The sequence below is a fragment of the Amborella trichopoda genome, chromosome 4 (assembly GCF_054954075.1).
Source record: "Amborella trichopoda isolate Santa Cruz 75 chromosome 4, AtrichopodaSantaCruz75HAP2 v2.0, whole genome shotgun sequence".
Taxonomy (NCBI): Eukaryota; Viridiplantae; Streptophyta; class Magnoliopsida; order Amborellales; family Amborellaceae; genus Amborella; species Amborella trichopoda.
In genome coordinates, this window is record NC_142339.1 from 6414999 (window position 1) to 6442102 (window position 27104).

General features: G+C 36.0%; 1 protein-coding gene across 6 annotated transcripts; it reads right to left on the reverse strand.

Annotated features, from left to right (window-relative positions):
* Window positions 1-2436: 2436 nt before the first annotated feature.
* Window positions 2437-19902, reverse strand: LOC18439199 (hydroxyproline-rich glycoprotein family protein). 6 transcript variants are annotated; one of them, XM_020670414.2, is made up of 9 exons: window positions 19779-19902; window positions 17708-19272; window positions 17036-17107; window positions 16464-16585; window positions 16219-16336; window positions 8002-8121; window positions 7735-7847; window positions 7472-7626; window positions 2437-3406 (listed from the first exon to the last, which is right to left on the reverse strand). In XM_020670414.2, exons 2-9 carry the CDS (start codon window positions 18306-18308, stop codon window positions 2773-2775), a joined length of 1935 nt encoding a protein of 644 aa, XP_020526073.1. In that variant the 5' UTR covers window positions 18309-19272; window positions 19779-19902; the 3' UTR covers window positions 2437-2772. The 6 variants fall into 6 exon arrangements, with proteins under 6 accessions (XP_020526073.1, XP_020526072.1, XP_088720689.1 ...); XM_020670413.2 differs by having other exon boundaries at window positions 17003-17107; XM_088864563.1 differs by having other exon boundaries at window positions 19561-19902.
* Window positions 19903-27104: the final 7202 nt, after the last annotated feature.

Sequence of the window (27104 nt, forward strand, 5' to 3'; positions counted from 1 at the left end):
TTTTTCAACATTAAAACAACCTTTCCAATAGATTTTTGAGGGGCATCTGTAATTCTACATTTTAAACTTGCAACCTTATATAAACTTTTCCTTAAAAAAAATTCATAAATCTATGTAGAGACTTAAAATATTTATTAATTAAGAATATCAATATTTTGGAAGATTGTAAAGTGAAATTTACAATTTTGAGTTTTCTTTTCTTTTCATTTTATCCCCATTTCAGGAGTTCAAATCTCTAATTGATTTTTCTTTTGAAATCAGTACAGTAGTAGGAACTAACTATTTAACATTTTACCCTAATTACAAAATTCCCCACCAATGCGTATTGGAATAGTTACAAATGTATAAAATGTTAAAGAGTATGTATACTATGCTCCCTCATGAGTATAGTTTACTTCTATGCCCTCAGGAAAACGACTTCTTAGGAGGATTTTCCCATTTTGAAATCTTAGGAACCACTTATTAGATGATTATTTTCAAAAAGATAAAATTGAAATTTGAGTTTTTTAACAGTTTGATCTTACCATCTAAAAATTCAATCTCCATATATTATTTTTTCAAGTTCATATTAATTAAGAGCTCTTTTATTGCGGTTAATCTACGGATTTATGAGGTTACATCTCCAAAATTTGGAGTACTGAAATTAATTCTAAGTGGGGTTCTACCCGCGGAAGTAAATGGACATTCTACTCTACTCCCACTAGAGTAGAATAACCTTTGGCAAAATGTTCAATACTGCATCGCTTGTAAGTAGTTTGATAAATTTTCCTTCGCTTTTTTTAATTAAAATTTGGGTCAGCAATTCGAATGCCTGGTTGTAATTTTTTCTTAACAATAAACGACTCAAATATGGATTATTTTTTAATTGTGTAAATTATTTTGGATTTTTACGTAAATTTCTCCAAAAAACAAAAAACAAAAAATCATAGTATGGGGTGAAGACATCCGATGTCCAAACTGCTAACATATATCTCTTTTTAGTCCAAAAGGGCAATTTAGACATTGGACATCCGAACCGTGTATTTCACTCAAAAAAATATCAATTATCCGATCCAGATTGGATGGTCAAGTGCATATATCGTCTTTTAATTTAATATTTGTATAGCAGGCTAAGCTCAAATTTTGAGATTATATGTTTATCAATATTAAAAGGGTGCAGGTGGCATACAGATGCAAAATGTTCTTAGAATTATATCAAAATCTATTTTTATATCTAATTATAAAATTTAAAATTTAAAAATGATTAAAATCAAGTAGATCTATGAACATGTGAAAATCTTGAAAATGGATGGTGTAGATAATATGTTGTAAAATACACTATATTTTAGACTTAAAATCTTTTTTTTGTCACGGTCATACATCTCAATGTCGAGATGATCAATCAAAGGGTTTTATAACATTAAAAGTAGTACCTTTTCCGATAGATTTTTGAGGTGCATCCGTAGTTCTATATTATAAGATTGCATCCATATATAAACTTTTTTCTTACAAAATACAAAATAAATATTTTAAAAATAAAAAAACAAAAATACCTCTAAAACATTGATTATTTTTTATGTGTATTTTATAGGTGCGTGTTGGTGAGAAATATGTAAGCCCAAATATTGATCTTAATCTGATTTAAAAAAATGAAACTAAAATAAAACAATACATACTCCCAACCGTCTGATCAGACAACTGAGCTTTTTCAGGATTAAAAGAAAAGTTCGGACAATAGATGCCCAAACTGCCTACACTTATCCATTTGTTTGAGCGAAAGAATGATTAGGATATTGGATAACTAAATCGATATTTATAAGGGTTTTTCTTTTTATTTTGCTAATACGTATTTTTGAAATCTTGGAGTTTTGCTCTCAATTGGTAGAAGACTTGCCTAGACAAAGAGAGAGAGAGAGAGAGAGAGAGAGAGAGAGAGAGAGAGAGGGATAGATATTTGCTCCCAATTGGTGGAAGTTTTGCCTAAATGTAATACATTTAGGAAGTAGGGAGAGGGAGATTTGTATGCTATTTGATGCCAAGAAAAAAGAAGATTTACTTGCTATTTGATGCCAAGAAAAAAGAAAAGGTCTTATGGTATGTAATAATTTATTTTATGCCGAAAGATATGCTGCTCTCTTAGGAGCATACTGTCTATTTTCTTCCTTGGATAAATCTTAATAGGAATATTTTTATAGCTCAGCTTGTTTACTACAAGACTACTTATCTTTGTAATAAGTATTATAAGTATGTCGTTAATTGACATCGGAGTAATTATGAGCTCCTTATTACAAAGGATAGAGCAATTCGTGGGGTATGAATCTGAGAAGAGAGAGGATGTGAGAGTTCATTTCCCCTGAGTTTAGCCCCTAGGGCGCTCCGGGCCCTCTCTCACACACGCATTGTCACATTAACGACATCACACTCCAGATAACTTCACCATGAAATAAGATCTAGACGGCACTGAAACCAGAACAATTCATTAAGCATCATCCTGACTCCTGAGATTTCTGATATCCAAAAACAAAATAAATAAAAAGAGGGATGCGAACCTCACGTGCTACAAAAACAAGTTTCCGTGGGACAGCCAAAGCCGCTTTCACTCTCCCGCTCTTTACATTTTTCCCATCCTCACCAGGTTTCGAGCACAATCCCCTCAGCAATAAAAACAAAAATAAAATTAACAGAAACCACAACAAAAGGAAGAGAGAGAGTTACACCTCAGGAACGAATAAACTCCAAAACTAATAGGAAAAAAAAAGAAAGAAGGGGAATAAACTCTCCAATTGCTTAAAATCACTTTGAAGCTGCCTTCTTCAACCCTTTTGCACCATTCCCATTCGACTCAGACTTTAAACCCTTTACAATCCCTTCAGCCTTCCCATTTGATGATCCTCCACTCTCCACAGACCCGCTCTCAGCTGCAGGAAAACTGCTCTCTGCTGCTGCAAAACTTCCATCCCCTGCTGGGAAACCACCATCCCCAGACGTGGGCCCTGCAGGAGGCAAAAAAACACCGGTGCCAGCTGGCACTTGAATCCTCGGTGGGGCTGGTCTTGGCAACGCCGGCCAGCTAGCAGCAGGACCTACAGGCACTGGTACTGAAGGAGGTGGGGGGCCCACTGGAGGTGGGGCGCCCATAAAGAGGGGACTTGGGGGGGCTGGTAAGACACCAGTTGTTGGGATTGTGATGTATTGTTTTTGGGGTCGAGGGCCGGGTTGTGGACCCCCTGGGTGACGGCCCATGGGCCCATGTGGTGGTGAAGCCCAAGGCCCAAAAGAAGGGGGGCCGGGCATTCGTGGGCCCCCGCCCCCACATTCTCTCTTGGAAAGTGACTTGACGAAGGTGATGAGGATTCGGGGCTTTCTGGTGGAGGAGATGGCATGCTTGGACAAGTCGGCGCTCTTGCTTTGCAACACCAGAAGAGAACTGCACATCAAGAATGAAAGTATTACTAGGATAAAAGTGAACAAACTTTGACGATTAGATATATGAAATCGGTAAAACTCGATAACGATCTATATATGAGAGAGTGTAAGAGTGTGTAGACTTGCACCCCGCTAATGGTGCCCTTAGTAAGGGAAAGTGTACGTGTTTTAGCTTATATGATCATGGTAACAGTATCATCATAGGGGTTGCCACAGTTCATTCAATGGGTTGGGTGGTAATAGAGGAAAGTGGGTCCCAGCAAACATGTAGATATTTCAAATTCGGTCACCCTCCTCCATCTCCACCCGTCCCATTGATTGGATGCTGATGTCCCTTTCAACCATTGATTACCAGTTTATCATGATCATATTATACTTTCTCATAATACATTCACAAGTATATTCCGGTATAGAGAAATGCATGCATATGTGCACGAGGAAGTGAAACAACTTCGAATTCTTGACCTCAATACAAAATGTATCAGTCAACTTACATGAAGGGTGTGTAAGTGTGTGTTTGTGTGTTCTAACTTGCAGACCTATAATGGTGAACCTAATAGATACTCAGTTTTGACAAGACTCCCCATACTCTTATGTAATGTAAAACATTTCTTGTGAGGCCATTTTTCATCATGTGTCAAAATACAATTGAAACAGACAACCAATACTTAGCATGCAACGATGATCCATTACAAAGAATTTTGATCACTGCATCAGCAGATGATAAATCGAAGGAACCCTACCCAAAATGTCTTATAGCACATGAAGGGGTGTTTTGTGTCAAAAATATGCAGGGCACACCATTTAAATACAGAATTGGAGGGTGCACATCACTAATAAAATGTCAAAAAAACATGGGGTACAATGTACTTCATGGAGACATATGTGCATGTGCAGGCACAAGCACACCAGGTGCACATTCTCGTGTCCAATGCATGAACTCAAGCATTAGATTATTTAAAAAATTATGAAACAATAATCAAATGTTATATGCATGCATGCATATGTATGTATGTGTGAGTCAACACATACATAAGTGATCTGCTTAGTTATATTTTTATATGGCGGGGGGAAGGGGTTCAGTTTTGATGAGGGCACCCTGTCCCTAATAGATACATCAAATTTAAAACATCAAATTTGGAAAATAGATACATTATAGGCAGCTAAAGACAGTATGCGGACTCGGAATTTTGTATCGAATTTGAAAAGTATACACACTAGGCAAGATGCAAGCAAAGATCACAGACTCCAATGGCTTGAGCAAGTGTTGATACAATTGAAAGAGTGGGGTGAAAGACATGCAATGGGCAGGAGATGGAGTGGACATGCATTAGAAAAGTGGGGACAAAATGAACCACACCCCAAGGTGGCGAGGACGACAATGATGTTTTTCAACTGAAAAAGAAAACTTAAAAGATCACCATTATTAGTTAAATTCAAGTCTTCCTTTGTATATTGATTTAAGGCATGTCAGAACTAATTCGACTATGTTTGTTGAGCATATATGGTTTTGACCAGTGTTTTAAAAAACGGCGAGTCGAACCGAACTCGCCCGGTTCGACTCGGGAACCGGCACAGCCCGTGCCGGTTCCAGCACAAAATCGAGAACCGCCCGGTTCTAGAGTAGAACCTCCGGTTCAACCCGGTTCACACAACGCATGACACGCACGTGCGAGCGTGGCCCACGCACACTCACACGTGCACACGTGTGTCTGAGCGCACGTGCGAGCATGCCCCCACGCACACTCACGCGTGTACACGTGTGTCCAAGCGCATGTGCGAGCGTGCCCCACGCACGCTCGCACGTGCACACGTGTATCCAAGCGCACGTGTGAGGTTGCCCTAATATTTTTGCACACATATTATAGTTTATATTACATAGGTATTTATATACCAAAGTTGAATACCCATCTTTCGATGTGGGATAATTCTCAAACATCATTAAATGTAAATATAGTCTATTAATCAGCAATTTATAATCACATGTAGTTAGATGGCTTGGTGGTTATGACTTTGGTTTTTTTACTTGACCTCCCAAGGTCGAATCCCCTTGGGCATGTGTTGCATTCAAATCTCCTTGGGCATGTGTTGCATTTTTGTTGTGTATATAGTGGTTGGTATAAATATAAATATTTTTGTTGTGTATATAGTGGTTGGTATAAATATAAATATTTTTGTAAATAATATAAAAGACATAAAAAAATGAAAAACAAAAAAAATTAATTTTTTATATAACAGTTAATTTTTGTTGTATATAGTGGTATAACTATTTTTGTAAATAATACGAAAGGTATAACAAAAATAAAAATAAAAAGTTTATTCTATTTGAAATCTCCATCTTTCTACTAACAATCTCTTTTACTAAATTTATTATAGAAACCTAAAAAAATAAATTTTTGAAAAATTGAAGTGTTATTTCCAAAATTTGTACGCATTTTATTAATTTTTACATTGATAACCAAATCTTTTATTTTATTTATGAATTTTTGCATTATAAATCATGTAATATACTATTTTTCTTACAATTGTCAATAATACATTTTAAATTAGATAATATTATAAAATATTTTTAATTTGTTCTTATTTGTCTAATAAAATAATTATAAAATGTAAACTAATAATTATAATTTCAGTATATAATATTATAATTAGTGAGGTTGTAATAATTTTGGATTATAGTTAGTTAAGCTGTAATAGTTTGGGTTTTTTTAGCGGATTAGGGTTTTTCGCCAAAACGAGATTTTAATGGCCATTCTTTCATTGATTAGTCTACTCTTTATAATAGTCCATATATAATTATATATTTTATCCATGATTGTTCTATGATTTTTCTTTTATGTGATGCAAATTTAATAGTTAAAATAAGTTTATACAGGGAAAGAGCATCTCAATATTCACAAATTGATAAAAAAAATGAAGTTAATAATGTAGTACCCTCATTTTTTTTTATTGGATTCCTAAAAGACAACATTTATAATGAATTTTAATAATTTTTTCGGATTTTTTTGAAGCTTTAATCAGACCGATTCAGCCGATTCCCGCTCCGGATCACCGATTTACCGATCCGGATCGGTTTTTGAGGTGCCCGATCAGGGTCACCGATCCGCTTTCTAAACCATTGGTTTTGACTATGAAAATGGACAGCACAGGATATAGATATTATGTGAGACATGGGTCGAACAGTTGTAGATCTTTCCTAATTTGGTGAGTGGTCTAATATCCGAGCTTACTCGTTACAAATTGTGAATGAACATGAATGCAGAACGGCGAGTGCAATACAATGTTCTATGCTATGAGATGAGAATGTTGAATTCAATGCTAAAGTGATGGAATTGTAGCTGAGTACAATTCTATTTTTGTGAAATGGATAACCTATGTTTTTTTCTTATTATATTTTTCCTAATAGCCACAGCACTTCTCTTCACTGCAACGGACACTGAATCGCATTTAACCCCACTGGTTAGATAACAGTGGATGACACTTGGATTTCAAACATGAGCCCCAATTTTGGTGTTCAAAACCAAATATTTGCATATATATATATATATATAGGACTTTATGGATAATGGACTTAAGTTTGCAATCGATAAATTAGAATACATTCAGCTTGACCCATACTTTTACCCCAAGAAACGAACAACAAATTTCTTATTCTTAGGGAAGAAAGTTGAATTCCTCTAATTTTACAGTAATTCAACATCTTATCTATATGGATCCAGTGTTCTAGCCTAGAACTAGAGGGAACTAGAGGTTTTCAGGTTCAGCTCGCACAAGGGGAAAAAAAAAGAGATTCAACTCAGAATCCATTGCAGTAGCCAGATGCTAAACTCAATATTACTGCCCCCTAATTGTTGGGTGAAATTATTAAATGAAAATAAACATAAAATTTTCATTCATTGTAGCCACAGCTCTGAATGCATGAGGGAGATGAAGGGATCAAACTTTGAAATTAATTCCAGAAACAACCAAACAGACCACATTAATCTTCCCTTTATTGCTACTATTATAACTGCAAAAGAACAACAAACTTAATGGGAAATTTCAATAGTAAAGAAAGCACAATTACCCAGGAGTTAATGATAGTTTTAAGGAGCCTCTATATTCCCCAGGATGATCCACGCCAATTACACGGCCAAATGCCATGTTGCATTCCGTCAAGAACAAGCTGCAGAATGGTCTCCGGAACCAAGCTGGGGGCATGAAGGGTTGTGAATGATCCCCCTGCATCACAGCTCATTAGAGAAACAAATCCCACCTAGGCTGATTGTAGGAAAATTCTAGATCTCAGAACCAAAATCAACTTCCCCAATTAATAAATTCTCATATTACCTCATTAAAGAAATTGATGAGGCAACAGTCAGGCTGTACATTCAACACTTGCCAGCAAACTAGTCTATCAACAACATCTTGCAGCTCATTAGGTATGGCTTCCACATTACGATCTGAAGAAACAAATTGTTTAAACAAAGTTTCAAAGTTGTTCGTAAGACAGGACAGTCGCACTTAAAAAGGTTTTGTTTTTCTTTTTATCCAATTTAAAATGGATGCCATAAACACATACACACACAAACACAGCAAAGAAAAGGAGGATTTTGCCTTTAGAAGTTCCAGCAGTATTTTCCTCTTCCACGGGTCCATCATAAATTGGGATACCTAATTGAATCATCTCTCTTCCATGACCTCTCATTGGTCTCTTAGAAACCACAAATGTAGGCCCTGCATTTGCCAGTTTTTAACTTTTATTGAGGGGATCACAAAACTCGTTGCTGCAACTTTGGTAATAAATTTCAATATCATAAAGAAACATATATCTCCAACTTTTAAACAAGCATAAAATCTACCAGTACACTTCAAAGCTATTAATAATAATAATAATTATTGGCCAATACAATTTTGATTTTAATCTATGGAAAATTTCCATTCTTACACATATTCTAAAGAGAAAAACAGAGAGGTGCAAATGCCATGAGCACAACCAAGAAGAATACTAGGCAAGTCCCCAAATTTTGATCATTCAAAGTCAAAATCAGCACAATGGCCAAAATATAAGTTGTGATACTTTTGCATAACTACAATAAGCACAAATGGCATCACGTAAATTAACACCCTTGTGGCTAGCTAGTTAGCTATAATAGAAAGAGCAACAAATTGACAAGCTAGTAACTGGAGTCTACACCTTCCAAAAGCCTGCCAGATAAATACTCAAAATTGGGAGGGGTCATGGTTATTACTTATTAGCAAGAAAAAGGGCAAAAAGAAATAAGTGATGTGAACCAGTTAGAAAGGTGGGGTTCAACCCTGTTCTGACCACTTCTCTACTACTTTGGGTTACATGCAGCTTGACCCTACTGGATCATATATGCCACATCTAGGTGTAACAGGCTGATTCACTATGTCCATTTTGGTTCTCAGAAAATTAATGGCGAAACCTTGTAGACAAGGCTAGATTTGGCTTAACTACAATGATGTTTTATACACTGTAGCAATTAACTTAACAACAATTCATACTAAAGGAACACAAGAATTCAAATCATATATGGGTTGTTTTCTGGACTGCTCTCATCATAATGAAGAGCTTCATAGCTTTTTCTGAAGAGCAAAAGACATGGAAGATGGCATCACAAATTGAAAGGGGCAATTGTTACAAACAAAGAAGTTACCAGTGATAATGCCATCTGGATTTCCCAAGTACATTGTCAAAAAATTGAAAAAAGTTAAATGTAAAGAATCTATACACTATCTGTTGGGGTTTGAGGCCTTTAAAGCCCGTACAAGCATGTAAAAATAATAAATATTAGTGGGTTGCACACTTCAAAGAGACTGACCTAAGATTGGATGATATATAGCCCAGGTCATGTCCAAAACCCTTTCCCTTAGGCATAGGCACCATTAAGGGTTTCAAGAGGGTTATCCCTTCTCAAGGTTAGAAAGATGTCCAAAGACGATGTGTTTAGGCCAACAAAGCTTTGTAATCTACTATGTGCAGTTGTAGGCTTGTGAGATTAATGACCAAAGCCTCAACTAACTTTTGTAGGGCATTGTACATATGACAACCACATTCTGTGAAGCAACCCTGTAGAGGGGATACATGTACATGTGCATAGAAAGAGCCCCCTTTGTACAATAGTGATTTATGCATGTAACTTGCTCTTGGGGGAGGGGAGCCTGTAATCCACATACTAAGACCGTGGTTTCACTATTTATTGGCCACCTTTGATGGGTCAATCATGAACCCCTCCGCATGACTATGAGTCATGGATCCCTTTGGGCTGGCTTAAAGATAATTGTGGATCACGGATCTTGGCACGGGTGGAGTGCCCTAACAGTCACCCTTCCTGACCTATTGGTACCAATCCACTTCTAAAACCATTTCTGAGTGTTTTCGAATTTTGAAGAACTTCAAAAAGATTATTTTCAACTTCATTTATGTTCCTATGAAGTTTGGATATTTTTCGAACTTTTTATAAGATTGTTTTAATGGCATAAAACCTAAAAGGTCTTTTTTCTTAAATTTCTAGAACTTGTAGGGGTAATGGGACCCATGGGGGGAAAGGGGCTAACGGCCCAGCCCCCACACATAAGGGACCCCCATGATGTGGGATGTAGGGCTGACATTGGCCTTGCTATATGGTTAAATAATAGCTATATTTTTATCTTAATATTCTTATTCTATCGTAGTATATTCTACAATATGGAATGTGGATTAGAATCATTCGAGGAAATGAAATAATCGCGAATTTCGAGTAACTGGCCAATCCGCTGAAGTAGCTAAAGTAGTGATGAATCCCGTCAATAAAATGGGAGATCTACTAGGGAATCCTCTTAGTTCTGGAAATCTTGGAAAAGATTTTGTTAGGAGATTTTGTGGGAGTAGAAAACATTTTTTAAGATCTTAAAACATTTAGTTAATTGAGAAATATATTCTTATGACTATGAAAATTGACCAAGACTCTTTGATTTTGAATATCTACAATGTCTTTATGATAGAAAGGAAACTCTAATCAAAGTAGCACATGAGATTTTATTGGTCTTATTCTATATTGACTAGAGTGGATATGGGTCAAAGATTAAGAGAATAGGTACCTAGATTCCTCCCTAAATTTGGATGGCTGATTTCAAGGATAGACGGCTCTGATTTGTTTCTCTCACCTCACAGATTACTTCGGAATCCTAAAGTCAAACTGAATCCTAATCTTAAGTGGAATATCCTAGAGCCATTAAGGCTTATATAAGGAGGGGTTCTCCCCTCATTCCCATCACCTTGTGATCAGACACCTCTCTCTCTCCTCCACGCCATCTCTCTCTCCAGCTCTCTCTCTCTCCTCTCTCGCTAGCATGCCCCCCCCGTAGAGACTCAGGGGTGGCACACACCACGTAGGATACAAAAAGGGGGCACACCCAGCTGCAGTGTTGGTTAAGGTAGGTGCCTTTGTGGCATGACCAAAGGTTTTAAAAGGGTTTAAAGAAACCCTAATTATAGAAGCCCATGCTCTCAGCCCCATAGTTCTGTGATAGGGTATTTCAGAGGTGCTTCCCAGTTTCAAAGGATCCAGCAAGACCTAAGGAATATGTGCACCACCGGTTTAGTAATCAGGTATGGGGTGTACTACGTCCTAAGAGGTTAACCTTAAGCAAAAGGGTTAGTGACTCTTTTCCCGATTTTTCTTTGATTGATTTTGTTTTCAGTTCTTGATTCATATTTGTCTAGAAGTCCTAATTGTGTGTTTTGAGTCCTATTTGGATTAGGATTCCTACTTGGACTGGAACTCCTACTTAAATTAGAATTCCTAATTGCATTAGAATCCATATTGTAAGTGTAATAGAATTCCTAATTGTATTAGAATTCATATTGTAAGTGTGAATTCAGTTTTGAAAAAGTTTTTTGGTAGTAAGAATTAAAGAACCTAGATTGTAGTAGGTTTATTTTCAATTTCTGCATTGTATTGTGGCAACTATAAGTAGAAATTCCAGTTATATACATAAAAGGAAAAGTTTATATAGAGCCGCGGCTCTAAACAATCAAATTTGAGCCTACCTCAAAAATTGCACTATAAGAGGTTGTTTTAATGCCGAAATATCTTCAGATTGATCATCTCGACATCAAGATGTATGGACAAGAGAAAAAATGGATCTCAAGTTTTGGAAATAGTGTATTTTGTGACGTATTTTGGGGCCGTCAATTTTCAAGATTTTCAAGTTTTCATATATATGTCGATCTACACTATTTTTTAATCTTTAAACTTTATAAATAAATATGAAAATATATTTTAAGGCTATCACAAAGATTTCCAATATTGAAACCACATTTCTCAACACTATTTGAAGGTAGGCTCTAACTTGATTGTTTAGAGCCTAGGCTCTATACAAACCGCACCCATACATAAAAGAGGAAATTGTTAAATTTATACTTAGTAATTCTACAGAGCCACACCCTTCACTATTTAGACAAATCATAGAAGATCAAAACCATACTACAAGACATTTAACTCCAACAAACTCAATGCCCTCATTTTGTTTTATTTATCTATCTTCTTTGATGTGTCTACATTTGTTTTCAAGTTGAAAATAAACTAGTCCAAAGTCCCCCAAAATCTTTCAAAAGACTTCTTGAAATAAATCAACAAAAATTTCCTTAATTGGACGAAGTATATGTTCCTATGAGATCCTTTAAACAAAGATTTCTGTTACAATACATCATGTGCCACCCCTAGATCGTCAAAAAGTCACTTTAGGAGCAACATCAATAACACATTGATTCTTAGATAGGTAAAAGAAAATACTAAATACTCAATATTGAAATAGGCAGACAGCAGCAAGCAACAGGAAACATAATCTGACGCTTTATTCTACTTTCCCTTAAGCCTAAAATGGCAAAGACCCAATTCAACATGCAAGCGTGTTTGAATCTAGAACTGCCATGAAAGTATATTCCACATTTTTTCAATTCTCATCAATGTTTCAAAAACCAGATCAGCCAAGCAAACCGGCCTTCCAAGAATCTGGTCCAGATCGACGAACTAGACCAAATCCTCTGGTGCGCGAATCAGTCCCCAAAAAAAAATTAAAACACTAATTTTAATTCTGAAAAATAAAAAATGAAATATAATAAAAAATAAAACGGGTGAGGACCAAGTGATTTTGAAAGCCTGGTTTCATGACAACTCACCCGGTACTCTAATCGGAACCTGGCAAGTTCGTCAAAATCGAACTGGTTCCTGGTTTCTGCTAGGGAACTAGTCAACCCCACAAGGAACCAACTCAATCTCCACCAATTCCCAATCCGGATCAGTGATTCCCAATCCGGATCAGCGAATTTTGAAACATTGGTTCTCATTATGGGCAGGATCATCCTAAAACAAGCTTAAAGATACCAGAAACGAAAGAATAAAAATAAGACTAATTAGTTTTCTGAAAATACTTTGTGGAACCAGGCAGTTTTCCAAAACTTCTTCCAGCCCATGTTTCCCACAGTTGGTTACATTTATTGTAGTTTCATGCCCAAACAATGTGTCCCATCTGTAGGTAGTTTAACTCTTTCAATAACCAAAAGGATCCCACGTGATATACAGTTATATACTGTCTTGAAAAGAGTTATTTTCAGGTCTATCACTGTATAATTCACACATGTCCTGATAAAGGACAAGGTCATATAATCATCTCCACCAACAATTTATCGAACTATATAATTCTATTGGTGCAAATATATTTCCAAAATTTAAGTGATGCAATACGTATAATGTCAAAATAAATGCAGGGAATTTGTCCAAGCACAGACATAAAATGATGTAGAGAATCTGTCACTCGTCGCATATGCTGTAATCATGTATTCATGTGAAGTAGGAAATATACAATTATTAAATTTACACTGTACAAATTATTAAATTTACACTGTACACAAAGCGAGAGGTACAAAACTATTAACATTTAAGAGCAACCCAACTTGACCTCCAAATCCACTAGAAAGGCATCTAAGGCCACCCCGTTCTAGGCAAGCAAGCACCAGACCACCCCATTCAAGACAGGAACATTGAAATGCCCCCAGGTGGGAACTTTTAACTTCGTAGGTGGAAAGGTTACTAATGACTTTTCAATGAGGTTTTAAGGTCAAATCCGACATATCTTCTTACATTTTTAAAATCATGGAAGGGTCATGCTTCGGTTAAAGCTTATTGTATGACTTAGATAGGATCCTAGATCCCTCGGACTTGACTTTTGGGAGCTTAGAATTAATTTCGTTATTCAAACTCTGAGTCTAGGTGGGAACTTTTAACTTAGTAGGTGGAAAGGTTACTAATGACTTTTCAATGAGGTTTTAAGGTCAAATCCGACATATCTTGTTACATTTTTAAAATCATCGAAGGGTGGTCATGCTTAGGTTAAAGCTTATTGTATGACTTAGATAGGATCCTAGATCCCTCGGACTTGACTTTTGGGAGCTTGGAATTAATTTCATTATTCAAACTCTGAGTCTAGGTAGTGTAGGTTGTTCCACATGCATCCAACAAGTCCAAGCACGTAATTTATACCCCATCTAGAATCCTAAGCTTCAACTGATATTTTTTATTTATCCTCTTTGCTCAATCTTTGGTCATCATAGAGGACTGTCATGTCAGTTCTTAAGAGCTAGGTCCATTCAATCTAGGTGGCTCAGGGCATGGTTGACAATCTTTACGCTTGGAAGGAAAAGCTGGGGACTAATTATAATCAATCAAAAACCTTAAAATTATGGTTACTTTGTAGTAGGAGGCTCAAAATAATCAGACAAGCTTTTGAAGACTTGCGATAAGTTGATAACAATAAGCTCCTAACATATCCATTTCCTTTGTGCCACAACATCCCTACATAAATTTGATAGTGACTAGTAAGCCATATGAATTTTACGTTTCTCTGTGTGAAATCAATGATTGAAAACGGTCAAGTCCACTTCAACTTGGCCGAGTTACTCGGACTCAACTCTTGGCGAAGCCAAGTAATCTGGTGCAGTCCACTTTAAATATGTAAAGAAATCACAAAAAATATATAAGAAATGTGGAATGAACGTATAAAAATTTATGTACATAATTTGGATTTTTTAGGATGATTTATGAGTTTTTCTTGTCATATGCCCAATTTTTATATTTTCCCCTTGTTTATGGATTTTCCTAGAATATCTCCAACCATGAATCAATTTTTTCTAAAACTATATTTTCTATATCTTTTTTAGCTTTTTTGGACTTTTGTGTTGCCTTTGGATTTGTTTAACTTTTACAATATGTATTTTATTTTTAAACAATTTTTTTGAATTTTTTATTTAAGGGCCTTTTGGCTCTGTAGACTTGCTGAGTTACTCACCTTGGGGCAGTGTCGAGTACGAGGCCTGAGGTGAGTTAAAAAATATTGTCTGAAATGATACTCAATCATTACAAACACAGCACCCTTTGAGCTCTCTATTCTTCATTTTCTTTGTCAGTAGCATGCCTTAGCATTGATATTTAAACCATCCTTATTCCAAGTAATTTTTCCTTAGTTAACATTGCTATTTTTCATGTATTATAGGTGAATGAGAGAATTTGGCCAACTGTACGAGTTTCCTTTTAAGAAAAAAGTCAATGTCATTGTTTTGGCCGCTCACAATTTCTCATAATGAAACGTGCAATTTGTTGAACTTGTGCATCATAGACTTGAGACATTTCTTGAAACCCCATTGAATCTGGTTTTTCATATTGTATCACCTGTAAATTATTACATTCTGGATGATGCCTAGGTATATTTCATGAAGCACAAGCCTGAGGTGTTCAGTTATTGAAACTTTCAATCAGTGATTAAAAAGTGCCAAGTTTGCTCGCAATCACCCGAGTCAACCCGTACTTAGGGGATCCCCGTTTCCGGATGGATCCCAATCGAGGTCACATGATCCCATTGGTTCACTACAATGAACCGGCAGGGTCCAGAATTTCAAAGTCTAGAGCAAGTCTCAGAAAATCACCCAAGTCCAACAGACAACTCCCTTTTTAGGGGGTTTTTCTGTCCACCCAAAAAATTGCCCCTTTAATCGGATCTCTCTGATTTGCAATCTAAAGGCCCATGGGCATATAATCTTTCTTCTTCTTTCTTTGACATCTTAACAGGATAGGAGTGGACCTCATTGAGGTAACGTTGTCACTCACTCCACCACCCTGATCACCATGCCAAGAGCGCCGTTCCTTGGGGGTTTGATTTTTTACAGTTTTAGGGTCAAACTACACCAACTATTTCCTCAAACAAGGTTTGATTTGCATTAGTTTTTGAAAAAAAATACATACTAATTCAATGGATGTTTTTCCAAAAACTAACAATAGAATCATTTTTCAGAGTTTTTAACAAGTTTTCCTTTTTTCCATTTAAGGGGCAGCCCTCTCAAACTCAGAAAGCCGACTCAGGCCTGGTAGAGGCGTCGCCTCAGCATATTAACTGTCCCAAGACTGGGTTTTCAAACGCTAAATCCAAGGTCATTGATTCAACTCAGTCCCGAATGCCCATCAAAATGCTTAGGCACATAAAGGATGTTTAACACTGGGACGATGTAAAGGTTGTTCAGGATTTTATTATCTCCAGGACATAAGTAGCTTATTCATCTACGATTGCACGCACAAATTGTACATGTATGTTATCTAAAAAGAAAAGTGTTAACAGTAATGTATCCATTCCAGTAGGATACAAATCGTTTCCCATTTTATCATGCTAGCAAAAAAGAAAAAACAATGAATATAACAGATATATTAAAGAAAAAAAACTAGATACATATAATAGAATATGAGTATCTTACAACAAGCATCATCAGCTAGAAAAACTTGCCTTGAATATCTCCTCTACGCCCCGCAGCCCTAAGTTCATTTGCAAATGTTACAAGCCGTGAAATCTCTGTACTGTCGAATAGCTCTTCATACAACTCCAGTCCTTCAAGAACATTGACCTACAAAAAGAATGAAGCAATATCTAATATGCAATAATATATGAATGCTGTTAGCAGGAAATAGCATCCACTATCCAAAGAAGGTGCACATGAAAGAGATCATGCACTAATATGTATAGGATCCTACCGCCTTCCCATCTAAGTATTCAGTAGCCACGAAAGTCTTAGGGGCCGGGACACTCTCGTTTTCCTCAACTTCCTTCTGAACACCATCTGCTTCATCCTTTTGAGTCACAGTATCACAAGGCCCTGCAGAATATCATGACCAAACCAATAGAAAGTTGTTCTCAAGACATGCATGAAAGGTATCCAAATATAGATAACTACATCCATTTGATTTCTTAAAAATATGTATCGCAACAGAGACTCCAGCATTAAATAAGAGATATTCACATGATAAACAAGAATAAAAGTATAAGCTACTAGCATATTTTGCATATGGTTCATTGTCTATCCTCAATGAAGGGATCTCAATCCCAAAAACCTCCATGCATCTCCAAGCAAAAATTGGAACTACACCATGCACATGTTACACAGAATACTAAGGTAAACTACTGGCTACAACTGACTTGTACACTTCCATAGATCACAAGACTTCCAATCCATGAAAAAAAGTGCTCTGCAATGAGTCAGAAAAATGGGAATCATGTTTTAAGTATGGCATACCACAATTGTTCAAGATTTTAGGCTCTGAATTACCATCCTCGGTTCCCAATGAATTCGGGCCATTTGATAAGCTGCAGACTCTCTGAGACTTGGAAACCTCCACTCCTACACAAATAAAATGGTTTATAGACTATATGTTTTTTTCAGAAACTTGAGCACAACAGCACCTACAATGACTTGCAAAGAAATGGAAGTGCTCAAATTTTTATACAGTAATGTCCAGGGAATTTTTTCAGCTGGATGACTAAGTATTACAATGTAACTTAATATGCTAATGGCATCGCAATAAAATTCAATCCAATAAACATGATTTTGCTCAAGAAGCAATATATCTCACATATATGGAAACTCAATCTCATAAGAGTTAACATTTTATAAGTTCGCAGCCAATAAGGATAACAACTAATAGTGAAGTAAATTAAAATGTGAACGCCGAAATACTAAAAGGCCTTACAAGCTAGTAGAAACTTCATCATAGAAATAAATACAAAAAGGCCAATATAGTAAAACAAGATAGAGATCCACATGAAATCCATAAATACACCAAATAAGGACGAAGTCATCAAATCCACAAATACACCAAACAGTTACAAAGACAATGAAAATAAATTAATGGTACTATGTCATTACCATGATCTTCTAAATCTGGAACATAAAAGAGTACCCAACCATCAGATAAAGATAGAAGCACTAAATTATAATTACCTTCTCTCTCCTCGCCAGACATTGACCCATTGACCTGTTTAACCTCCTCTCCATGATCTGCACCGTTACCAGAAGTCCCAACAACAACTTTACTCGAAGCCCCAGAGTCTTGACTCTCCTTCTCGGAGCCCCCATAAATCCCATGACCCTGAACCATGCTCCAATGCCTATTACCAAAACTCTGTTGACCTGATTTCTTTGGTTCTTTCTCTGAATATCTCATATGAAAACCTGGCATTGTTGGGTCGCAATGCCTTTGTTGCTTTCTCCATGCTACCTGTTGCAATGAGTATGCTATTTCGGCCACTGGAAAGTATTGTTGCATGTGAAGAACTGGTGTCCAGTTACATCTCCTTTGTTGAATGAAAGCCAAGGTAGTTTCATATTCACCTGGTGAACCAACTGCCTTGAGATGATAGCATAAAGAGTCTATAATGGCATTTGCTGCTGCAAATTCTGATCGAAGCCATGAGATAAACCCATCTCTCTCATCCGGGAACCACGGCTGTTGCCTTTGGTGGATCTCACCACCCTGAAACTGCATTCTATCGGGGATGGTTATGCAAGGGTTGCTATTGAGAGATGCATCTCCAGCTGGCATTTTGATGCACAGTCAAGCCTATCGTAACCACATTCTCAACAGATTGATATTGCTACTGCTTGTTGGGTCAGTTATATTGACCTGGGAAAAGGCCTATTGGGACCAGATGATCAATGCAAGCAATCTATATATCACTGAATTTCTCTATAACTTAATTATAGCCAGTTTCCTTATAAGGTGATGAATAATTACTGGACATACACAGAAATTCCATGTAACAAATGAGGAATTGCTTGCAAAGCTTTGCAATGATGTACTGTGACTATATGGAATGAATCATCCACAAGTAAGAACACATTAACCGCTGGATCTTGTGCATCCCAAAAGGGTAAATAACCAAGGATAAATAGCCTCAGTCTTCAATGACTAGATTCAATGTATATACTTCGGCTCAGATAAATTGTAAGATTCAGGTAAATTACAGTGTTCTTCGATGAATTTAGCTTCACTGATGTTAAAATCCTATAAAAATTAATCCAGATACTATTGATTTCTGACAACAGGCGAGACCAGATGCTCCTTTCTTGCGCTAAAAAGACTTTCTAACACTACAAAGCCTTTCAAGGGCTCTACTAATACTGCATTCTAATAATAAATGATACACCAGACATTTATAAAAATAGCGAGTTCAACATTGAAGGGGAAAAATACAACTGATTCTCAACTTATCCAGAATCCCCTTGAAGGCATCAGAGACTTGATATTTTATGAACAATTGCAGAACTTTTAACTGATCCCACAGAACAAGCCTCCTGACTTATCTGATACTCTTCTGCTCACTGAAAATCCTCTGATCCTTTGAGTTGGAATCCAGAACCAGATAGAGCTTGTGATCAAGAATCAATAACTTCTAAATAACAGAAACTCAGCAAGATTAACTGCATTATAATGATCCTTGAACTACTCGATCCAAAATCATCTGAATCCCTCTATCAACAGAACATCGCTTCAAATTGCCAAAAAACTGCAGAAAGACCAGCAAACTATCTCAAACCACTGAAACATGAAGGAAAAACCAGAAAAATCCTCGAAATTACCAAAAATACAGAAAACCAGTAAACTGCCTCAAATTACCAAAAAACATATGAAAATCAACCAAATTGCCACTTAATTACCAGATCTATGGCCAAAAACACCAAATTCAGCATCAAAAACACAAAAGCAAGACCAAGATAACAAACTCCAGCGGAAAAAAAAAGCTCTAGCAAAGATTTAGAAACGCCAAAATGTAGCTTCATACCAAGAAGCTTACCTGTAATGTAAGAAAGAGAGATAGGGGGCAAAATGAAGGTTTAGAGCAAGAAAATGAGATGAAGATACGGAATGAGAAGATCAAAAAAATGGAGGAATAGAGTGAGAAGATCAAAAGTGGAGTTCTGAACTAAGATCACAGAAACAAATAAATTGATAATGGTGGAGAGATAGACTCCTACAGTAACAAGAATGGTAGAGAAAGAGGAATATTTATACCAGGGTCAAGTGGGTTCTAGTGGGTTCAATGTTGAGGGCGCGCTGGGCTCAAGATGGCTCGAACCATGTGCATATGAAGAAGCCTGGGGAACACGCCAAGATCCCTGGGTCCATGCACTCTCTCTCTCTCTCTTCACGCTGAAGCTGCCTTTTATACCTTGAGGGTTATGAGTAGGCGATCGGGAGTGACCGCGAACCGGCGGTGGAGATCCGTGATGACCGGTAATAGACGGTGGCGGTGGGGCATATGGGGACGGGATATCGCGGTGGTGACCGGCTTGGGAAGCGCCGAATGGTGAGACGAGGGTTAAAAGGTCGCCGCCGGTGAAAATTACGAGAATGTCCCTAGAATATTCGGTATATGCCAGAAATGCCCTCTATACGGTTGGCGATACTGCCAAGATATCCTACCATTGCTATTTGTGCTCTCTGCATTTGTTACTCGCACCCAAAACAAGCTAAACAAAGCGTCGTCACGTCTTTCGAAGGACAGTTTCTATGCAGTCAGCCCGCATATTGTAGAAATGCGGGCTTGACAATAAATATATTTTTTAAATTTATCTTTAGAAAATATATAATTTTTAACATGGATATCATGAATATGAAAAAAAATTGAAAATTAAAAATAATAATTATATTAATAAATTATTTTGACCGTTAGTTACAATTGTTTTTAAATAGACCAACTATACATCTATCCTTAAGATGGATACTTTATACTGGACCGCATATTGTAGAAATGCGGTCGAGGCCGCATGAAACAATTTTCCTTCAAATAATTGGATATGGCCCATTATAAAGGTGTTCATAGCAAAAACAAGTGTGCACATGGAACCCACTTATATGCGTGTTACACGTTTGCGTTTATTATCATCTTCTTTGTCTTCTCGACTAATTGAATCATTATATTAATCATTATGATCAAAGATTTTTTTCAACTAATTGGAGCCACCTATATGAATCATGATCTACCATTGTGCTATATTAAGGTTATACCTTTAGTGAGGCCAAAAGTCCCTATTTGTACAATGAAATATTCACATTTGTGCAAATATTATAATTTACAAAGGGTATGGTTTGTATAAGGTTGCAATCTTAATCAATCATGTCCAAATTTTATCATAACATGTAATTTTGGTGTAAAAAATTCTTAAGATTATCTTAAAATCTATTTTCATGTTTGATCATAAATTTTTAAACCCTAAAAATGGTTAAAAATGGACAGTCTATAATATGTTGCAAGATGCAATATTTTTGGGACTCGAAATCTTTTATCTTTTTTTTTTTTCATAGTCATACTTCTCGATATCGAGATGATCAATTGGAGATATATTCAACATTAAAATAACTTTTTTCGATAGAATTTTGAGATGCATCTTTATTTCTACATTTTAAGGTATTAACCTTATATAAACTTTTTCTATTTATAAATATGGGTTATGTTAGGGTGTTCACACTATAGATCACTTTATAGTGGGTGCAATTGGCATGCAGATGCCTCCGTAGCTGTAGAGGTAAGGTGCACCTTCAAATTTTATCATGGCATATAATTTTGTTGTAAAACATTCTTAGGATTATCTCAAAATCTATTTTTATATCTAATTATAAAATTTTAACTTTCAAAAATGGTTAAAATCCAGTAGATCTATAAATATATGAAAATCTTGAAAATAGACGGTGTAGATAATATGTTGTAAAATGCCCTATTTCTGAGACTTAAAATCTATTTTTTTTCATGGTCATACATCTCAATGTCAAGATGATCAATCAAAGGGTTTCAACATTAAAACTACCTTTTTCGATGGATTTTTTAGATGCATATGTAGCTGTAGAGGTAAGGTTGCGACCTTATATTAACTTTTTTCTTTTATAATTGTACTCAACAAACTTTGGACACTAATATATTATTGTTTTATGCATAGAGCATTTTTTGTAGTAATGGTATTTTGGATCATTAAGAGAAGTGTGACACCATCCACATGGGGTATGACATTATCCATATGTGTGCTCCATATGGGTGATGTCATATCGTTCCTAATGATAAAAAAATATATTTACTAAAAAAATATTGTAATACAAAACAAATGTATATAAGTATCTAAATTTTGGTAAGTACATAAAAGGACCCGGTTTCTACGCGGCCAAGGCCGCATATGTAGAACAATAAATCTATTTTTGAAATGGATTTTAAGACAATTTTTAAGGACATGTAATCTCTAATATGGAAATCATGAATACGAAAAAATAAATAAATTTTAAAAACTAAAAATAATAATTCTAGTAAGAAAACATTTGGACCGTTAGTTTTCATTTTTTTTATATGGAACCCCTACTTGTATCCATCTTTAAGATGGATGCTTTAAACTTTTTGGACCGCATATCTAGAAATGTTGTCCAACCCGCATGAAATATTTTTCCATTATAAAATGCTCTATAGTGTTAGCACCCTAACATAACCTTATAAATATTGGCCATTTGCACAATGAGATATTCAACTTGTTGGATCAGAAGGTGGTTTATATAATGTGACAACCATACTTGCATAAGTAAAGGTGCAATATTATAAATGAGTGATAATAGTTACATAATATACATTTGACGGGTTTTTTAAGACAATTTTAAAAAGTAGCATGTTTTTAAGCTAATGTTAAACCTACATTATCCAAATAAAATAGATAATATAAATACTACAATATTACTTCTACAAGTGAAGTTCCAATATTCTACGAACTTTTTCCTTTAACATTATGTCTAGTTTTATTCAGCTTCAAAAAGATTATTAAAAATACTTAGTGATCATGAGTTGGAATTGTATGATTTGTATGTTGTCTTTAAAAAATTGTTAATTTGGAGCAGAATCAGTTGATCTCAATTGGATTTTATACAGTGAGATCATTTACCTTTGGTACAGGTAGATCATAATTACTTAGTGAATTTTGATAGCTTGGATATATCAAGAAATTCGAGTAAATTTCTTTTGAACTTTGAGCTTGGTCAATGAAATAAATGCAGCTACCCAATTTCACATCTAATGGTCAATATTAGTTGTGACCATGTTGTACCAAAAGTAAATGGTCTCGTTACATACTTTTCCAAGCCTTTTTTTTTTGGTAGATTTGAAATTTCAAAGAGCTCTAAGCATGGGTTTCCTTTCATTCGAATTAAGTTATCCCTTGGCTCAACATTAATTCAAATCATACTTCAATTCAAAACTACTCCAAAAAAATTTGTCAGTGGGATTTAAGAAAATGTTAGTTCTTCTTTCCATATTTTATAATTTAGTGCTTGATTAGTGATCAATTTCTTTTTTGATTTTGAATGCTCCAAATTGTATTTTCAACAAGTATTTAATCAGTTTTATCATAACATATATTCAACAATTTTGAAGATTTTATGTCTTTTTTTCCTCATTTTGAGGGGCCTAGCCCTAAATTGGTGAGCTAAACAGGGAATCTATAAGCCACCTCAAATCCCCTGGAAGCAAAGTTACCCATTGGTTTTTATTTTAAGGGATTGTATATTATGAAACTTTTATCTTTGTTATAAAGAGGTCACGATTACTTTTGACCATTAGATGTCAAATTTGATGGTTTGGGTTGTGTTATAAAGTTTGAGATTTTTTATGTTTATTTTTTTTTAAACTTTGAACCCTGTCAATGACGGGCTCACAACTGGTCAATTTAAAAATATGAAGGATAATAGTAATTATGACCTCCTTGTGCTAACAACAGTGATTTAAAAAATGCCGGGCAGGTGCGGAGTCGCCTGATCCAACCAAAGAATTGGTCACCCTAGCTGATTCTATCAATATATAGGAAATGATCCTGATCTAGAAGAGAGCCAACAATTTGTAACAGTAAAATGATGTTTTGCTACAATAAATACACCGATTCATCAATCCCGACCGGTGTTTGGCTGGTTCACTGTTTTTGCATGTGTTTTTTTGTCGATTCGTTGTTTTTTTCGCAAAATAAAACGGTGACCCGGACTTATCAATTCACCGATCCGATCCAGTTTTTACGATTATCAATCCGGGTCACCGATCTGTTTTTTAAATCATTGGCTAAAAGTAAATGGTATCTTTCTATATTTTAGGGTCATGATGTTATTCCCACCCAAAGATATATTTGGCAAATCTAATTCCAATTTTTTTTGTCCCACCATATTTTAGGTGGAAATAGCAAACTGCAGGTGCAAAGACTAATTCCAATCACGGAAATGTATAAACATGTTAATGCTAAAAGAAAGTAGTTTTTTTTTAAAGAGTAATGATCCTGTGAGACCCTCCCACACCCATATGTGTAGGACCCCAAAGGATCACTATTAAATTTGGCACAGATCTGTAGAAAAGTCAAGTTCCATACCCATATGATAACTTTTTTAGAGATCTGTGTCAAATTTAATGGTGATCCTTTGGGGTCCTACACACATGGGTGTGGGAGGGTCTCATAGGATCATTACTCTTTTTTAAAAAAGGTACCCCGAGGCTTCTATTAAATACTGAAAATTCCTTCTTCTTTTTTGAGTAAGTGTGAACTTCATTAAGGTAATGAAAAGTGCAATAAAAAGTAACAACAAGAAGAAATAAAGAAAAGGAAATAAGGGGGTAGGAAGCCAGACACAAGAGGCCAGGCAAAAAAACAAGGGGGAAAGGTAGAACAGAACAAGGTCCAAAGGAGACCAAAGATTAAGAAGTAGCCAAGTGATCAACATCTGAATTGTACCCTTGAGGAACATGAGAGAAGACAACATGGTAGTCTCTCAAGCAGATAAGAATTTCATCCATAATACTGCTGAGATACCACAAGGTTGAATCAGGATGAAGGTACCATCTGATGACATTTGCTGATCCCCCTAAATATGCACCCTAGAGAAGGCAAGATTAAGGTTGCACACGGCCATTGTCAGCGCCCAGAGCTTTGCTTCGTTAATCTCACATGAGTGAATTCTACCCGAGATCGTCCATATGACCTCCTCTTGATGATTGCGAAGAATACCCCCATATCCGACCACGAGGCCCTTGACACTTCCATGAAAGTTAAGTTTGACTCAATTCTCCAAGGGAGGGTTCCACACGTCATGCTTAGGAAATCGTTTGGGCTTAAAACTCATCAAGTTACTAAAGTGGGCAAAGAAGAATTCCATAGGGATGGCTCGGATTGGCAATGAGCTATAGGCCCACGACAGAATTGACTGCTGAATTGTTAAGAGAAAGGAAGGGAGATCCCGACTGTGGCTTTCAAACGTTATGAGGTTACGCTCTCTCCATAGGTTCCAGAGCATGGCCGAGATAGAAATCCTCTATAAGTTAGTGCCAAAAGAGGGAAAGGGAGAGGCCCACACCCGTTGGAGCAGGGCATGAATATTGCAATGTATGGGAAACTCTAGTTTGAAATAACTTGTAGCCAATCCCAAAGGGCACCAACAAAGGGGCACTGGATGAAAAGATGGTCAATGGACTCCTTGCTGTTTTTACACAACAAGCAGATATTAAGTGAGGATGATATCCCTGTTCTGCAGTCTATCCATAGTGAGAAGTCTTCTCTGGCTCAAAAGCCAAAGAAAAATCTTGACTCTGTAAAACATTGCAATTCTATAACGTAGATATGAGAGGCATTTCCTCAATATATCAGTCTTCGGCTCTTTGCAAAGAACTTGGTAGAGGGATCAAATTGAGAATAAGCCATTAGGCTCCAGGCTCCAAATAGTTCTGTCCGGCTTCCTCGGATGGAAGCAAAAGGCACAGAGCGAGCTCATAAGAGATTGGAATTGTTCTGCCACAACTGCATCAACCCTTCCAATATTTAGGTTCAGTTTCCATCCCAATTGGTCACCTGAGAAGGAAATCATATTGGCAAATACCGAAAATGCCTTAACGACATAAAAAAGATGAACACTGTTTTGTCTGTTTATGAATAAGAGTAGTTTCGATATTTGTCAAAAGGTTGAGGATTATTTGCCCCTACCCTTTGCTTGATAGAATTCATTTGTCTTGTGATCGCTGTTTTGCGACGTGAATAGATTGAGAAATGACTAACAAACCCCCATTTTTTTAATAACATTTAATAATACCTTTTTATGAAACAAACAAGTATTTTTTTTATTAAGAAATAAATAACAATTATGCCCCACTAAAAATAGAAGTACAAAACCAATTTGGGAAACATGGATTTGATAGCTTTAATCTATTTGAAATTCCATGAAAATAATAATTTCTGAATTCAAATTCGAACAAAAATCAGTCTATGAGTTGAGCCAACTTATGCAACTGACTGAGAAGTTTAGGGCAAACAAAAAAGACTTTTACTTGATTTTTATTGATCTAGAGAAAACTTATGATAAAGTACATTGAGATTTGAGTTGGTGGGTATTAGAAAGAAAATAGTCTCTAATTACTATATTAATTTGGTGAGAGATATGTACGATGGAACACTAACTAACGTACGAACAACTAATAGAGAGACGAGTGAGTTCTCAGTAACCATCATGGGTCATCATTGAGCCTATACCTTTTTATCTTAGTTATGGACGACTTAATTAGGCACCTACAAGATGAGGTACCATGGTACATGTTGTTCATAGATGACATACATTTGATCGATAAAACTAAAAAATGACTTCAACACAAAGTTAGAACTTTGAAAGAATGCTTTAGAATATAAAGATTTAAAATTAGCCAGACTAAGACAATATGAAATACAAGTTTAGTAATAATAGGAATATAGATGAGGAAATGATTAAGATTAACTGCCAAGAAATACAAAAAAACGTATTTTCAATATCTTCGATCGATAATCCAAAAAAATTGAGAGATTAGGTAAGATGTCACACATAGAACTAGAGCTGGGTGGACAAAGTGGAGATATCTAACTAGAATTTTATATGATCGTTGCATATCAATGAAGTTGAAGGGCAAGTTCTCTAGGACAGCACTAAGACAAGCTTTACTCTATGGGGGCAGAATGTTTGGTGATCAAAAAACAATATACCAATAGAATGAGCATACCGAAGATGCGGATGTTGAGAGTAGACTTAGTTGAAATGGCAAGCCAATAAGGATAGAATTCGAAATGAATACATTTAGGAATATTTAGGTGTAACACCAATATGCAATAAGATGAGAGAGAGTAGGCCTAGGTGGGCTGGTCATGTGTGGCACAAACCCAGTACAACACTTATTAGGAGGTGAAAGGCTAAAAATAGGCAATGGTAAGCCCAAAAGAACATGATTGGAAGTAGTGAGAAAAGATATGATGACTTATAACCTTATTGAGGGTATGACTCTTAATAAAACAAAATAACAAACCAAGAATTATGTAGCCGATC

Excerpts from the sequence above, each read along its gene's own strand:
- LOC18439199 (XM_020670413.2), bottom strand. The coding sequence starts at position 18,308 with ATGCCAGCTGGAGATGCATCTCTCAATAGCAACCCTTGCATAACCATC. Across the intron at positions 16,586-17,002 it reads TAAAATCTTGAACAATTGTG|GGCCTTGTGATACTGTGACT; the intron begins GTATGCCATACT and ends GATATTCTGCAG. Across the intron at positions 8,122-16,218 it reads GCGTAGAGGAGATATTCAAG|GGCCTACATTTGTGGTTTCT; the intron begins GCAAGTTTTTCT and ends TGGCAAATGCAG.